Here is a 15522-nt window from a genome sequence, read left to right on the forward strand (position 1 = left end):
GGGAAACTAAATTCAAGGTATATCAGGCCATTCGATCCTTGATAGGATCGGCCTGGTGGCTTACAAGCTTCAACTACCACAGGAACTCAGCAATGTACATCCTGTCTTCCACATGTCCAACCTAAAGAAGTGTCTATCCGATAAGACTCTTGTGGTCCCAATCGACAAGATCAAGGTAAACGAGAGTCTACACTTCATAGAGGAACCTGTTGAAATCATAGATAGGGAAGTCAAAAGGACGAACCAAAGCTATATAACAATAGTAAAGGTCTACTGGAATGCCAAGCGAGGACTCAAATTCACTTGGGAGCGGGAAGGTCAAATGAAACAGAAATACCGAAAACACTTCCTCTAATTGAAAGAACTCATTCAAGATGCAAATTTCGGGACAAAATTCCCTCTAATGGGGGGATGATGTGAAAACTGGAATTTTTTTGGAATGAGCACGGTTTAAAAATGTATCCATATATAAGTATGTGTACCTTGTAGATCATGTTCATAATAAACACTTGAAAGTCAATAAGATAGACCAAAAATTTCGAAATTTTCATTTGCATTTAAAATGTTTTAAGCCTAGAACCAGAATCATACTCAAGACCAAGAACCTTCTCTTGGCCGAGAACCCCCAAGACCGAGGCGTTCCTTAGACCGAGAACCTTCTTAACCGAAAACCATGCGAAGGCTACCACTCGGACCGAAAACTCTTTGTTTAAGAAGTTCTCGATCGGGACTAAGGACCCTAGGATCTCGGTGACATTGGACCGAAAACCCCACACGATCTCGGTAGGACTTTGGACCAATAACCCATATTCTCGGTAGGGTGTAGGAGGCCTCAGTTGGAGGGAAAAGGAATAGGAGTTGACCCTATGATAAGATGTTCCACCTTTGCCACCTTTTACCCAACAAGTACCCATGCTAACCATGTTCTTATCCCTCAAACAACTAAGCCAACATCCCATCCTCTTCCCTTTTTATCTTCGGCCGAGAAGGGTATCCCTCACCTCCACCATCTTCATTTTTCAAAAAACTCTCAAAAATAAACTCAAGTTCTTCCAAGATCATCATCTCTAAGTTGGTCCTAAGGTTTTTGGTAAGTATTTTTGTGATCCTCTAGTGTTTTAGAACATTTTCATGTCAATTTCATCCTATTTACACACATTATCATGTGTTAAACCATTAGGATAATAACATCTCCAAGGAACTTCATCAACTCCATTCAAGATTCTAGGCTCGAAATCTTCACTTCATCACTTCAAACTACCAAAAAATCCACTCAAGGTGAGTTCATACCCCATATTTTCGAGTTTTCATGTTTTAGGGGGGAATACAAGAAATATTTGGAATATGTACACAAATATTTGCATGTTTCATTTCTGTGTTGGATATAAAACATTATTTGCATCAAAATATGGTTACTGCTAGTTTTTTGAGCATTTATTTGTGGTATGATAGTTTCGAGATGCAAAACTAAGAAAAACTAGCATAAACTATGTTATATGTTCATTAGAAAAAACTATAACTACCGGTAAATATCGTTAAAAAGGGGCAAAAACTAAAAGTTGACTTTATCGTACCAAAAGTTCTCATATTTGTGTTAGATGTAACTTTATATTGTAGCACATGGTTCTTGATACGTATTATGTTATTAAATCTTTATTTATTTTGCAATTTTCGTCTTGGACTCGGCGAGTTGAAGGACCAACTCGCCGAGTAGAAGTGGGATGAGGCGCGGAGTTTAAGTCATGGACTCGCCGAGTCGGGTCCCAGACTCGACAAGTAGCTGCTGTCTAGACTAAAACCCTAATCCAGGGGTTTGCACCCTATTTAAACAACCTTATGCAGCCTCCATTCCCCCTTTATGCTCCCAAACACTTCTCATCGAAACCCTAGTCGTTTGTGCTTTGTTGAGGCCATTTTTGGTGTTCTTGTGTGATAGTAAAACTTGGAAGGAAGAAAGGAGCTTGAAACTTGAGTTAGGGACAGTAGATCCAGGGAGTTTCTTCATTTTCAGCAACTTCAAGGTATAATGCCCCTGTCTTGACTCATCTATGTGTTTATTCATCTTTAACTTGGGATTTCTTTGGATTGCTAAGTCATATTTCATTATTGTGAGTGTGGGGTGGGTTTTAACTTTAGATTTGGGCCTTAAGAGGGGTTTCATGGCATAAAGGTGCCAACTTTAGGGCCATGAAAGCCGCATGCACATTGTAGGACACTTTATGTGGATTTTTGAGCTAAAAACCCCATGCATGTCCATCAAGTTTGGAACTTTACGTATGAAGTGGACATTAGGAGGCCAGATCTATGGTTTTGGTGTGTTAAATCTCGTTTAGATCAACTGTATGGAATTGGTCAAGACTGGACTCGGCGAGTGCATTCCTGGACTCGGCGAGTCCAAGGAAATCTCCTTAGAATTCGACGAGTTGTTCATTAACTCGACAAGTTGAGGACAAATCTGGTTCATCAGATGAAGGCCAACTCTACGAGTTTTTCATCAACTCGGCGAGTCGGATGAGTTTTCATGAGGCTTTCGGATGAGAGAAGGGCTCGTCGAGTTGACGACCCAACTCGACGAGTAGGGTCGCGGATGAGGACGAGTAGAGAGTGAGGGACTCGGCGAGTTGGGTCAACTGGAAGTTGACTTTGACTTTGACTTTGACCTTGACTTGGTTGGGGGTAAAATGGTCATTTTACCCTAAGAGTATAGAAATCAGTTTCTAACCGAGTGTTTGTGGGGTTTATAGCCGGAGGATTTCCGGAGCAGCAGCGGATGGAGGTTTCCAGCACTAATTATCAGCAGCTACCTGTACGAGGTGAGTTACCTTCCAGTAGGCTGGGTCTAAGGCCACAATGCCGGCCCACCAATGAGGAGTATTTAGGAGATGATTGTCTTTGTGATAATTATCTTGGTCTGGTATGTGTTTGGTTATGAGTTATATATGTATGATATGTTACGTGCATGATAGTTTCCCTGATAGTGGTCCTTAGGACCAAGGGGTAGGTCAGTACCCGGATAGGCCTGACTGTATGCTTATATATTGTTATTGTATGCTAGTGGTAAGGGGTGGAATAGTCCCCAGTTACCGGTTGAAAGATACCGATGATGATTACCGGTTGAAAGATACCGATGACGATTACCGGTTGAAAGATACCGATGATGATTACCGGTTGAAATATACCGTTGGTATTGTATGGTATGTGGTATGATGGGGGAACTCAGTAAGCTTTGTGCTTACGGTTTCAGTTTTTGGTTTCAGGTACCTCGTCGTCTAACGGGAAAGAGCCGGCAGCGTAGCATGGCCTCACACACATCTGATTTTCCGCACGGTGTTTTCTAGGATTGTACTCTGATATGATATTGTTTATGTTGTGGGTTTCAAACATGATACTTGATTTTATGAGATGACGTGTTTATACAATATTTTCTAGTGAATGTTTTATGATTTAATTAATTAAAAATGAAATTTTTGGACTTGAATTTTGGGATGTTACAAGTTGGTATCAGAGCGCTGGTTTGAGGGATTCGGATACACCCTCGGGGGTGTTTGGACTCAAACTGAGGGGCTAAAAGATTTTACAATAAAATGGTTTCTAAAAATCGAAACGGAAGGATTTTAAGAAAGACAAGGTGTGTGATGCATGCGACCGGCCAGGCTCAAGTAAGTTTTCCCCATGATACCCATACTTGTTATGTTATGCTATATGGCTTTGATTCAGAATTGCATGCTAGAATAGGACTAAGGATCTAGGAGGATGTCTTGTGTGTCTGATATATGATTCTGTGAATTGCATGCTAGTTAGGGCTAAGGATCTAGGAGGATGCCTTATATGCCTGTTTTATGAGCTGTATGCTAGGACTGTTTAGTCAGCAGTAGGATGGCTTGTATAGGTTATGCCTGATTTGGTTACTCGATGCATGAATGCTACTTGTTTTGTGTTATGGGGGTTCTGGCTATTTCCAAATAACTAAGGAGCGGATATGTAACAGTACCTGCAAGTTACTTAGGGGGAAGTAGTAGGGGCTCCTAGTGCAGCTGATGGCGGAAGGTAGGTCGGAGAGTGCCCTAGGGAAGCCCAGGATGAGGTCAGTGGAAAGGGTATTGGTAAAAAGGACTTTGTGAAGTCGAAGCAATCCTTGAGGAAAGTACAGGTAGATGTGGAAGGTAGTATGGGCCCGTACTACTGAAAGCATAGGACCCGTACTCGAATCAAGGAGGGCCTAGATGAAACCGGGAACCTTGGAGAGTGTGTTAGGTTTCTCGAGTATAGGTATGATCCTAACATTTATGCGTGTATTTTCAGCATGGTGACCACACGACATGGAGCATGAGGTTCCAGATCAGGATCGGAATCAGGATCGGGTGCGACATCCGAGCAGGTTGATGACGGGCTGCGCGAGTTCATCGCGTCTGAGATCACGAGAGGCATCCTTGAGTCGACCCCTATCATTTTCAGGTCGATCAAGGAATGGATTATTGAGCTGATGGAGGATCGCCTCCGAGCATTCAGGAGTGATATGGCCTCTAGCCAGGTGGGTACACGCACACTGTCCTTTAAGGACTTTCGAGGGAGTGGTGCGTCAGATTTCCATGGGTCGAAAGACCCCATTGCCGCTAGGAGATGGATCGCAGACATTGAGTCTGCGCAGCTGACGAGCTTCTGCCCGGAGAGATCAAAGGTGAGATATGCAGCAGGATGCTTGCGAGACATGGCTAGAGATTGGTGGGAGTATGTTAGTGACTCATTGGGAGCCTCGGATGTTGAGGCTATGATATGGTCAGACTTTGTGACCATATTCAAGGTGGAGTTTGCGCCAGCTGTGGAGCTTCAGTGGCTGGCCAGAGAGTTCTTGGATATGAGGCAGACTATGGAGACTATGGCAGAGATCACCGCCAAGTTTTAGGAGAGGGCATTGCTGGTGCCCTAGTATGCGGGAGATGAGGATATGAGGAGGACCCGCTACGACAACATGCTACGAGATGATATTCGGGAGCATGCTAGTTTTTCAGCTTGCCCTACCTTGGATTCCATGATTGTCAGGGCGGGGGAGAGGGAGATTGATCTGGAGCACATCCAGGAAAGGAAGGCAGTGGAGGGGCTGATGACTGGGGCTTCAGGGAAGAAGCCCAAGGGATCTGATGGTAGGCCAAAAGGCCAGGCAGGACAGGACCGTTGTGGGAAATGCGGTCGGTCACACAAGGGAGCTTGTCGTACTGGGCCAGGTTCGGGCTGCTATAAGTGTGGCAATGTGGGGCATTTTGGCAGGGATTGTACTGCCCCGCCCCTACGGTACAGATGACAGACCTGATATGCTTCCATTGCAATCAGAGGGGTGACAAAAGGGCCAATTGCCCGAGATTGACAGCAGCGGTGCCGGTCTCAGCGACGACACATGTTACAGATGGCCGGAAGGTCAAGGCAGAGGCTCCAGTGGTGCGGAGCCGAGCATTTCAGCTGACAGCCGAGGAGGCACGCGCTGCACCTGATGTGGTGACGGGATCGTTCCATGTGAACGACATCCCAGTTCAGGTGTTGTTTGATTCGGGCGCTACCCGATCGTTTGTTTCTCTTGCGATCAGCAAGAGATTTTCCGAGTCTTTGGGCATGTTGGATTGCCCTCTAGAGGTAGAGATTGCAGACGACCGATCGGTGCGAGCATCAACGGTATTCCGAGATTGTTTGTTGAGATTATTCGAGGAGCGCTACCTGGTGGATCTGGTTCCCATACCTTTGTGAGGGAACAAGGTTATTATTGTTATGGATTGGCTAAGCCCCAGTAGGGCTATGATTGACTGCGCGCAACAGTTGGTGCAAATCAGGACCCCAAGTGGGGGAGAGCTGGTGATTCAGGGTGAGAGGCCACAGCGAGGACCAGCTCTATGTTCGGCAGCAAGAGCTAGACGTTACATGCAGCAGGGTTGCGCAGGTTATGTTGCGTATGTTATGGATACCCGGGAAACAGGTAGGGCAACGGTGGGTGATGTGCCCGTAGTACGAGAGTTCACGGATGTATTCCCCGAGGAGTTGCCTGGGATACCTCCGGAGCGATAGGTGGAGTTCAGGATCGACCTTGTCCTTGGTGCGACTCTGATAGCCAAAGAACCGTATCGGTTTGTAGGAGTTGTCTACACAGCTGCAAGGGCTGTTAGACAAGGGTTTCATTAGACCGAGCAGTTCACCCTGGGGAGCCCCGATTATGTTTGTGAAGAAGAAGAACGGGTCGCATCGGATGTGTATAGATTATCGGGAGCTGAATAAGGTAACGATGAAGAACCACTACCCACTCCCAAGGATTGATGACCTCTTTGACCAGCTACAAGGAGTATCTTGGTTCTCCAAGATTGATTTGCATTCAAGGTATCATCAGATGAGGGTCAGAGAGGAGGATGTGCAGAAGACTGCGTTTCGGACGCGTTATGGCCACTAGGAGTTTGTGGTGATGCCTTTCGGTCTCACTAATGCTCCTGCTGCGTTCATGGACTTCATGAACCGCATGTGTAAACCGATGTTAGACAGGTCTGTGATAGTATTTATTGATGATATATTGGTTTACTCCAAGACGCGAGAGCAACATGAGGAGCATTTGCGGGAGGTTCTGGAGACTTTGAGGAGGGAGAACTTGTATGCTAAGTTCTCCAAGTGTGAGTTATGGTTGCACGAGGTGCAGTTTCTTGGGCACCTTGTCAACCAAAATGGGATTTCGGTAGATCCGGCCAAAATGGAGACCGTGATGAGTTGGGAGGTTTTGAGGTCTCCATCTGAGATTCGGAGCTTTCTAGGATTGGCAGGCTACTATCGGAGATTCATTCAGGACTTCTCCAAGATAGCAGTTCCGCTCACCCGACTGACTAAGAAGTCAGCGGTGTATTGTTGAGGGCCTGAGCAGCAGACCGTGTTGAGGCAGCTGAAGCCTCACGAGGCGAACTACCCGATGCATGATTTGGAGTTGGGGGCTGTTGTATTCACCCTCAAGATTTTGCGACATTACCTCTATGGGGTTCGTTGTACGATTTACATGGACCACAAGAGTTTGAGGTATCTCATGGATCAGCCAAATCTGAATATGAGGCAGCGTCGGTAGCTTGATGTGGTAAAGGATTATGATTGTGAGATCCTCTACCATCCAGGGAAGGCCAATGTCGTGGCCGATGTGCTTAGTCGCAAGGCAGCGCCGATCAGGGATATTTGTCTGAGGATGACAGTGGTAACTCCGCTTCTGGAGCGGATCCGGGAGGCTCAGCAGGAGGCTATGAAGCAGGAACATCAGAAGAGTGAGCGGATTGTGGGGCAGGTTTCCTCCTTCGACTATGATAGCCGAGGGTTGTTGACTCTTCACCGTAGGGTGTGGGTCCCTTATCATGGAGGCGTGCGCCAGGTCCTGATGGAGGAGGCGCACAAATCCCGGTTCTCCATTTATCCAGGGCGACGAAGATGTATAGGGATCTTCGCCAGGACTATTGGTGGCCCTGCATAAAGCGGGATGTGGTATGGTACGTGGAGCGGTGTTTGACCTATAGGAAGGTCAAGGCCGAGCATCAGAGACCATACGACAAGATGTAGTCGTTGGATATTTTGTTGTGGAAATGGGAAGACATCACGATGGATTTTATCACCAAGCTTCCCAAAACCGCGCAAGGAGTAGATTCGATCTGGGTCATCGTCGATCGATTGACCAAGAGCGCCCACTTTATCCTGATTCAGGAGAGCATTTCGGCCGAGAAATTGGCCGAAATCTATATCAAAGAGGTGGTGGCGCGGCATGAAGTGCCAGTCTCGGTGATTTCGGATAGGGATGTGTGGTTCACTTCCAGGTTTTGGAAGAAATTGCACGACGAGTTGGGTACTCTTCTGCATTTCAGCACTGCCTTTCACCCGCAGACGGATGGCCAGAGCGAGCGGACCATCCAGACTCTGGAGGACATGCTGCGAGCATGTGTTTTAGACTTCGGAGGTAGCTGGGATACCTCCCTTCAGTTGGCGGAGTTCTCGTATAATAATAGCTATCATGCGAGTATCGTCTGTCCTCCTTTCGAGATGTTGTATGGGAGGAGGTGCAAGACCCCGATATGTTGGGGCGAGGTTGGCCAGAGGGTCATAGGGAGCACCGAAGTAGTGCTCAAGACGACAGAGAGGATTCAGCAGGTCCGGGGCAGACTTTAGACTGCTCAGAGTCGGCAGAAAAGTTATGCCGATAGACGTCGATCAGACCTGAAGTTCCAGGCCGGCGATACGGTTTTCCTGAAGGTGTCACCTTGGAAGGGCGTCATCCGATTCAGGAAACAAGGCAAGTTGGGTCCCAGGTATATTGGACCGTTTAGGGTTGTAGCCCAGGTGGGCAAGGTGGCATACTGGCTGGATCTGCCAGCCGAACTCAGTCAGATCCACAACATTTTCCACGTCTCCCAGCTGCGGAAGTGCCTAGTGGACGACTAAGCGGTGGTACCCTTGGAGGACATTCAGGTTGATGATAGCCTGAATTACATCGAGCGACCTGTAGCGATCCTCGACCGGAAGTCGAAGGATCTGAGGAACAAGAGGGTTGAGTTGGTAAAGGTGCAATGGCAGCACAGGAAGGGCTCGGAATGGACATGGGAGCCGATGGATGAGATGATGGAGCATTACCCAGAGTTGTTCCAGGATCGAGCAGCAGACTTCGAGGACGAAGTCTAAAATAAGTGGGAGAGATTTGTAGCACCTGGTTCTTGGTACATTTTCTGTTATTAAATCTTTATTTATTTTGCAATTTTGGTCTTGGACTCGGTGAGTTGAAGGACCAACTCGCCGAGTAGAAGCGGGATGAGGCGCAGAGTTTAAGTCATGGACTCGCCGAGTCGGGTCCCGGACTCGGCGAGTAGCTGCTGTCTAGACTAAAACTCTAATCTAGGGGTTTGCACCCTATTTAAACAACCTTATGCAACCTCCATTCCCCCTTTATGCTCCCAAACACTTCTCATCGAAACCCTAGCCGTTTGTGCTTTGTTGAGGCCATTTTTGGTGTTCTTGTGTGATAGTAAAACTTGGAAGGAAGAAAGGAGCTTGAAACTTGAGTTGGGGACAGTAGATCCAGGGAGTTTCTTCATTTTCAGCAACTTCAAGGTATAATGCCCCTGTCTTGACTCATCTATGTGTTTATTCATCTTTAACTTGGGATTTCTTTGGATTGCTAAGTCATATTTCGTTATTGGGAGTGTGGGATGGGTTTTGACTTTAGATCTGGGCCTTAAGAGGGGTTTCATGGCATAAAGGTGCCAACTTTAGGGCCATGAAATCCCCATGCGCATTGTAGGACACTTTATGTGGATTTTTGATCTAAAAACCCCATGCATGTGCATCAAGTTTGGAACTTTACGTATGAAGTGGACATTAGGAGGCTAGATCTATGTATTTGGTGTGTTAGATCTCATTTAGATCAACTGTATGGAATTGGTCAAGACTGGACTCAACGAGTGCATTCTTGGACTCGGCGAGTCCAAGGCAATCTCCTTAGAACTCGGCGAGTTGAGGACAGATCTGGTTCATCAGATGAAGGCCAACTCGACAAGTTGTTCATCAACTCGGCGAGTCAGATGAGTTTTCATGGGGCGTTCGACTGAGAGAAGAACTCGTCGATTTGATGACCCAACTCGACGAGTAAGGTCACGGATGAGGACGAGTAGAGAGTGAGGGACTCGGCGAGTTGTTGTACCAACTCGGTGAGTTGGGTCAACTGGAAGTTGACTTTGACTTTGACTTTGACTTTGACCTTGCTTTGGTTGGGGGTAAAATGGTCATTTTACCCTAAGAGTATCGAAATCAGTTTCTAACCGAGTGTTTATGGGCTTTGTAGCCGGAGGATTTCCGGAGCAGCAGCGGACGGAGGTTTCCCGCACTAATTATCAGCAGCTACCTGTACGAGGTGAGTTACCTTCCAGTAGGGGTGGGTCTAAGGCCACAATGTCGGTCCACCAATGAGGAGTATTTAGGAGATGATGGTCTTTGTGATAATTATCTTGGTTTGGTATGTGTTTGGTTATGAGTTATATATGTATGATATGTTACGTGCATGATAGTTTCCCTGATAGTGGTCCTTAGGACCAAGGGGTAGGTCAGTACCCAGATAGGCCTGACTGTATGCTTATATATTGTTATTGTATGCTACTGGTAAGGGGTGGAATAGTCCCCAGTTACCGGTTGAAAGATACCGATGATGATTACCGGTTGAAAGATACCGATGGTATTGTATGGTATGTGGTATGATGGGGGAACTCAGTAAGCTTTGTTCTTACGGTTTCAGTTTTTGGTTTCAGGTACCTCTTCGTCTAAGGGGAAAGAGCCAGCGGCGTAGCATGGCATCACACACACATCTGCTTTTCCGCACGGTGTTTTCTGGGATTGTACTCTGATATGATGTTGTTTATGTTGTGGGTTTCAAACATGATACTTGATTTTATGAGATTACGTGTTTATACAATATTTTCTAGTGAATGTTTTATGAGTTAATTAATTAAAAATGAAATTTTTGGATTTGAATTTTGATATATGATATAACTTTTTAAAACATCTAGACATCTAAGCAATAAGCAATAAACATTTTAAGTGTTTGGCAAACAAAACAACTTATATGAGTAAAATGAGCAATAAGCAATAAGTATTCCCCCATTGCTTATTAAAATCAACTTATTTGTTTTATTCCTACCGCAATAAACTGATTTTTAAAGATTCTTATCCAAACACTTAAATTTATTTATTGCGGTGGAATAAGTAATAAACAACTTATTTTCTATCCCTATCTAAACACCCCCTCATTTTTTACGGCTACCATTTGGACGAAGGTTTCCACTCACCGTCGTCCATTGTATTAATAATTGCATTTGTTGGTGCGTTTATATCAGAATCGCATCATTAAACATTCAATTTTTTCATTTCCAAACGCCACCTCAGTTCCCTCCTTACATTTCGTTCTCGGGCGATGGCTTTCCCATTCGATTTTTTCATTCCCCCGCGTGATTCCTTTCCCTTATATTATTTCGTTATCTCATCTCTCACCCAAAGGCAGACAACGAAGACACAACAGATACCAGCGGCCTTCTGCTGCAACCGGCGACTTCCTCCTTGTATTCCGGAACAAAATCTGCAAACCCTAGCTTTGATTTTTCTTATTGTTAGTATATTGCTTATTGTTTCCATTCTTAAATAGTTTGTTTGATGGGTTTGATATCTAGCGACACCCTCAATCCTTTCATCAGATGCATCTTCACCCACTTCATTGAAGACCACTTGAACGCCTTTTTTTCTGTATCAGCTTCAACTTTTTTTTTTTTTTTTTCTCTATTCGTCTCTTCCACCTGTTTGTATTAATTTCATTTCGTTTTTCTTTTTGAAGAAATTCATGGTTTGGAGTGATCATCGAGATAGGGAACACCAAAAATCGACAGAGTTGAGGAAGGTTTGTTATTTATTTTATCTAATTTTGACTTTTGGATTAGTTTCTACAAATACCAACTGAAGCTTTGTTATTTTTACTCAAGGAAAGGGGAATTCTATAATTCACATTAGGGATGAGAAATTGGGCTGAAAACCCGAACCGAATCGAGAACCGAACCGAACCGAACCGAATAAGACCCGAATAAGCAATTCGATTCGGTTTTCGGGTATCTGTATATGGCTTATTCGGTTTTCGGGTTATTCGGTCCGGGTTACCCGAATAAGGACTTATTCGGTCCAAAAAACCGAACCGAATATGAAGCGTCTATTTTCAATTGCATGAGCCGTGAATCGATTATCCTATACGACTCCCTCTCACAGTCGACGTCTCAACGATTCTCCCGTTCGATTCCCTAATCCTAATAGCGGGTAAACCAAACACAATTACACCAAATCGAACCGACGAACACAATTACACCGAATCGAAGAACATTGAAAATTTCTTACTGCCGAATCGAAGAACATTCTACTTCTTGCTGCCAAGTGCCGACTTCTACTTCTTGTTGTCGACATTTAATTTGTTTGATCGCCAGTTACACCAAAATCGTAATATATTCGGGTTATTCAACTACAAAATATTCGGGTTATTCGGGTTATATATTTATGAAATCATAAGAGTTAAAAGTAATACAAAATATTTGGGTTATTCGGGTTATTCGGGCTATTAGGGTTATTCGGGTTATTCGACTACAAAATATTCGGGTTATTCGACTCCTTAATCATCTTGCACAGGTTATTTGGGTTATTCGGGTCGGAATCGAACCGAATCGAATAATACCCGAACCGAACCGAACCCGTATTGCTTATTTGATTCGGTTTTCGATTCATACAATTAGCCTTATTCGGTTTTCGGTTTATTCGGTTCGGTTCGGTTCCGACCCGAATAACATCCCTACAGATACTTATCTCTTAGTAATGAATTATTATTGAATGAATAAATATTTGAGCCGTTGAGAGTGGGATATCCAGCAAACCAATCAATTAGCAAGTATCAGGTGCCTTCCTCATTGCAACAAAGCATATATTACTCTGTATTTTCTCGTAGATGGATATAAACTGAAGGCTATTTCTTCCTCCCAATATCATTAGTTCACCCGGATAAATAGGAAATTGATTGGTCATTCATCCTTTTCAACCCAGTCTATTTGGATTTCATTACTACAAAAACAAGTGCGTTCTTTTTATTCTTAGTTTGCTCGTGATCTTTCTTAAGATATATTTACAACATCAAGCGGTGAAACTTCGTGTTTTACTGACTACATTTGTAGTCTAAATTGCCTTCATTCTATTAATTGTTTCTTCACCTTAGTACTTTTTCCGTAATTATTCCTTTCACCTGTTTTTGTTGTTTCAGGACTCATTATTGATTATTTATGGTTTTTTTAGGGATCCATAATTATAAATTTCAAATGGGTCGGTCGACACTGCAGTGCACCCGTGATGATGAAAAGTTTCATTTGAAGAAAGTTGATTTTGCTTACAAAGATGAGTATGAGCACCCCAAGGTTTTGGTTAAGCTCCCCAACCTCAAAGATGATTTTCAGGCCCCCAAGGTTTCGGTTAGGTTCCCCAGGGTTTTGGTTGAGGTCCCCAACCTCAAAGATGATTTTGAGCGCCCCAAGGTTTTGGTTGAGGTCCCCAACCTCAAAGATGATTTTGAGCGCCCCAAGGTTTTGGTTGAGGTCCCCAACCTCAAAGATGATTTTGAGCGCCCCAAGGTTGACTTTAAGCTCCGGAACCTCAAATATGGATTCCCCAAGCCGAACAAGGCTGCCACTAACCTCCCCAAGCTCAACAAAGACTCTGCTACGCCACACAGCAATCAGGTCAATAATCTTATTTGACACAATCTCTTTCACTATTTGGGACATTCCCACAAACACTTGGGGATCCTTATTGAAGCATACCCTGGATGAACAATTATAGATAAAATTCTTGTCTTTGTCACTAAGTAAAAATACGCATACCACAAAGCAAATGATTTTGTGTAGAGAATTGACCTATATGTATTGTTGTATATAACCATGTTTATATTTTCACCAAGTGAGGTTGTGAGTAAAATGCCCACCACCAAGTATAAAAGTAGGATTCACTTTCCTGACATCATACAAATGTTATTTTTATTATTTCACAAATCACTAAATGACTAAATGCAAGAAATTATTTATTTTTGTATTATAGATTTCCTTTTGTATTTTCTTCTACTACAACAATGAACTTTCATTTTTTTTTAATTATTAAAAAGTTGTAATTTAAAAAATATATTAAATTACAACTATACTTTCAGTTTTTATCCCATCAAGTCAGATTTTCTTTGAAAAATCTAGGAATTCATATCAAGAGTTGAATATTAATCAATTGTTCTACATTATTATGTTCCAATGAAACAGGTAAACCACCTCAAAATACCCCTCCATGTAATAAAAGATTGTACCCAAGACTTCAACCAAAAAAATTTCATCGCGAAGGGTGGTTACGGAAGGGTCTAGAAGGGAATCCTCACCTGGGCAGATCATGTAAACCAACTAGTTGCTGTAAAATGGCTAGATGTCTCCGGATTTCAAGGCAGCAAGGAGTTCCGCACAGAGGTCACAATGCTCTCAGAGTATAAACACAAAAACATTATAACACTTATAGGGTTTTGTGATGATAACGAGGAAATGATCCTTGTTTATGAATATGCAAGCCATGGAAGCCTTGATACATATTTATGCGGCAATACAGTGTGGGGTGGATTATCATGGCCTCAGCTCCTCAAAATATGTATTGGTGTTGCATCTGCATTAGATTATCTTCATAACCACGTGGCCGAAAAACACAGAATAATACATCGCGATGTAAAAAGCGTGAATGTTTTGTTGGATGAAAATTGGAATGCAAAACTTTCGGATTTTGGGTTGGCGAGGATAGGCTTAGCAAATCAACATAACACCTTTGTGATCACCAACATTGCTGGCACATATGGTTATTGTGACCCACAGTATGAAAAAACAGGGTTTTTAACAAAAGAGTCAGACGTTTATTCATTTGGAGTGGTTTTGTTTGAAGTTTTGTGTGGAAGGCTAGCATGTACTTTTAGTTACCATGATGAACGGAGATTCCTCCATCATTGGGCTCGAATGCGATACAAAAATGGTGATCTTGATAAGATTATTGATCATAGAATAAAGACAGAAATTAACCCAAGAACATTAAGTAAGTTCTCAGCTATTGCATATCAATGCTTGCATAAAAATCGGGAAGAACGACCTAAAATTGCTGAGATTGCATTCCAACTTGGGGAAGCCTGGAAAATCCAAGTAAGTTTTAACATCGTTATAATCAATTAGTACAGTATATGCGTACATCTTTTTAGGGAAAAAATAAGGATGTCCAAAAAGTATGAGTGGCTAACACGATGTTTGTTTTTAGTCAAGTTACAAGATGAAGGAGATGAGACTTTTGTCACATGATGCACAAGAAATCATTGGTGAATCTTTGTTAAAGAAAGGATACATGGGCGAATAAAATCTAAACTAAAATTTAGGTTTTATGGTTGTATAGAGAAACAACGAAACAACACAACATCACAGGTTGGTCATCTACACAGATGAAGAAAAGTATTGAAAGATTAATAAATATTTGATTCTTTCAAAGATGTCTGTACATTAATGGCCTACAAGTATTGAAAGATTAATAAATATTTGGTCATCTACACAGATGAAGAAAAGTATTGAAAGATTAATAAATATTTGATTCTTTCAAAGATGTCTGTGCATTAATGGCCTACAAGTTTTTTCTAAGAACTTCATCACCTCTATAGTCCTCGAAATAGTAGCGAATTGATGCTTTTATAGGACGTGTTTAGCACGGAGCTTTTGGAAGCGTTTGAGAGCTTCTAGCTTTTAGTTTTTGATAAAAGAGTTTAGGTCATTTTTGGTCACTTAACTTTTGGTTTTGTGTTTATTTGGTCAGTTAACTCTTTTTAAGTTTTAAAGGGCCATCGAACTTTTGACTTTGTGCTCATTTAGTCACTCAATTTTTGTTTTGTCACATTTAGTCACCTAACTTTTAAAATTG

General features: G+C 43.0%; 1 protein-coding gene across 1 annotated transcript; it reads left to right on the forward strand.

Moving 5' to 3' along the window:
- The first annotated feature begins 12525 nt into the window (after positions 1-12525).
- Positions 12526-15135, forward strand: LOC145034023 (receptor-like protein kinase FERONIA). The gene is made up of 4 exons (XM_078982460.1): positions 12526-12633; positions 12850-13289; positions 13854-14762; positions 14875-15135. The coding sequence occupies exons 3-4, from the start codon at positions 14058-14060 to the stop codon at positions 14968-14970; spliced, it is 801 nt and encodes a 266-aa protein (XP_078838586.1). The 5' UTR covers positions 12526-12633; positions 12850-13289; positions 13854-14057; the 3' UTR covers positions 14971-15135.
- Positions 15136-15522: the final 387 nt, after the last annotated feature.

This window comes from Lactuca saligna, chromosome 3 (assembly GCF_052625555.1).
Source record: "Lactuca saligna cultivar CGN05327 chromosome 3, ASM5262555v1, whole genome shotgun sequence".
Lineage (NCBI taxonomy): Eukaryota > Viridiplantae > Streptophyta > Magnoliopsida > Asterales > Asteraceae > Lactuca > Lactuca saligna.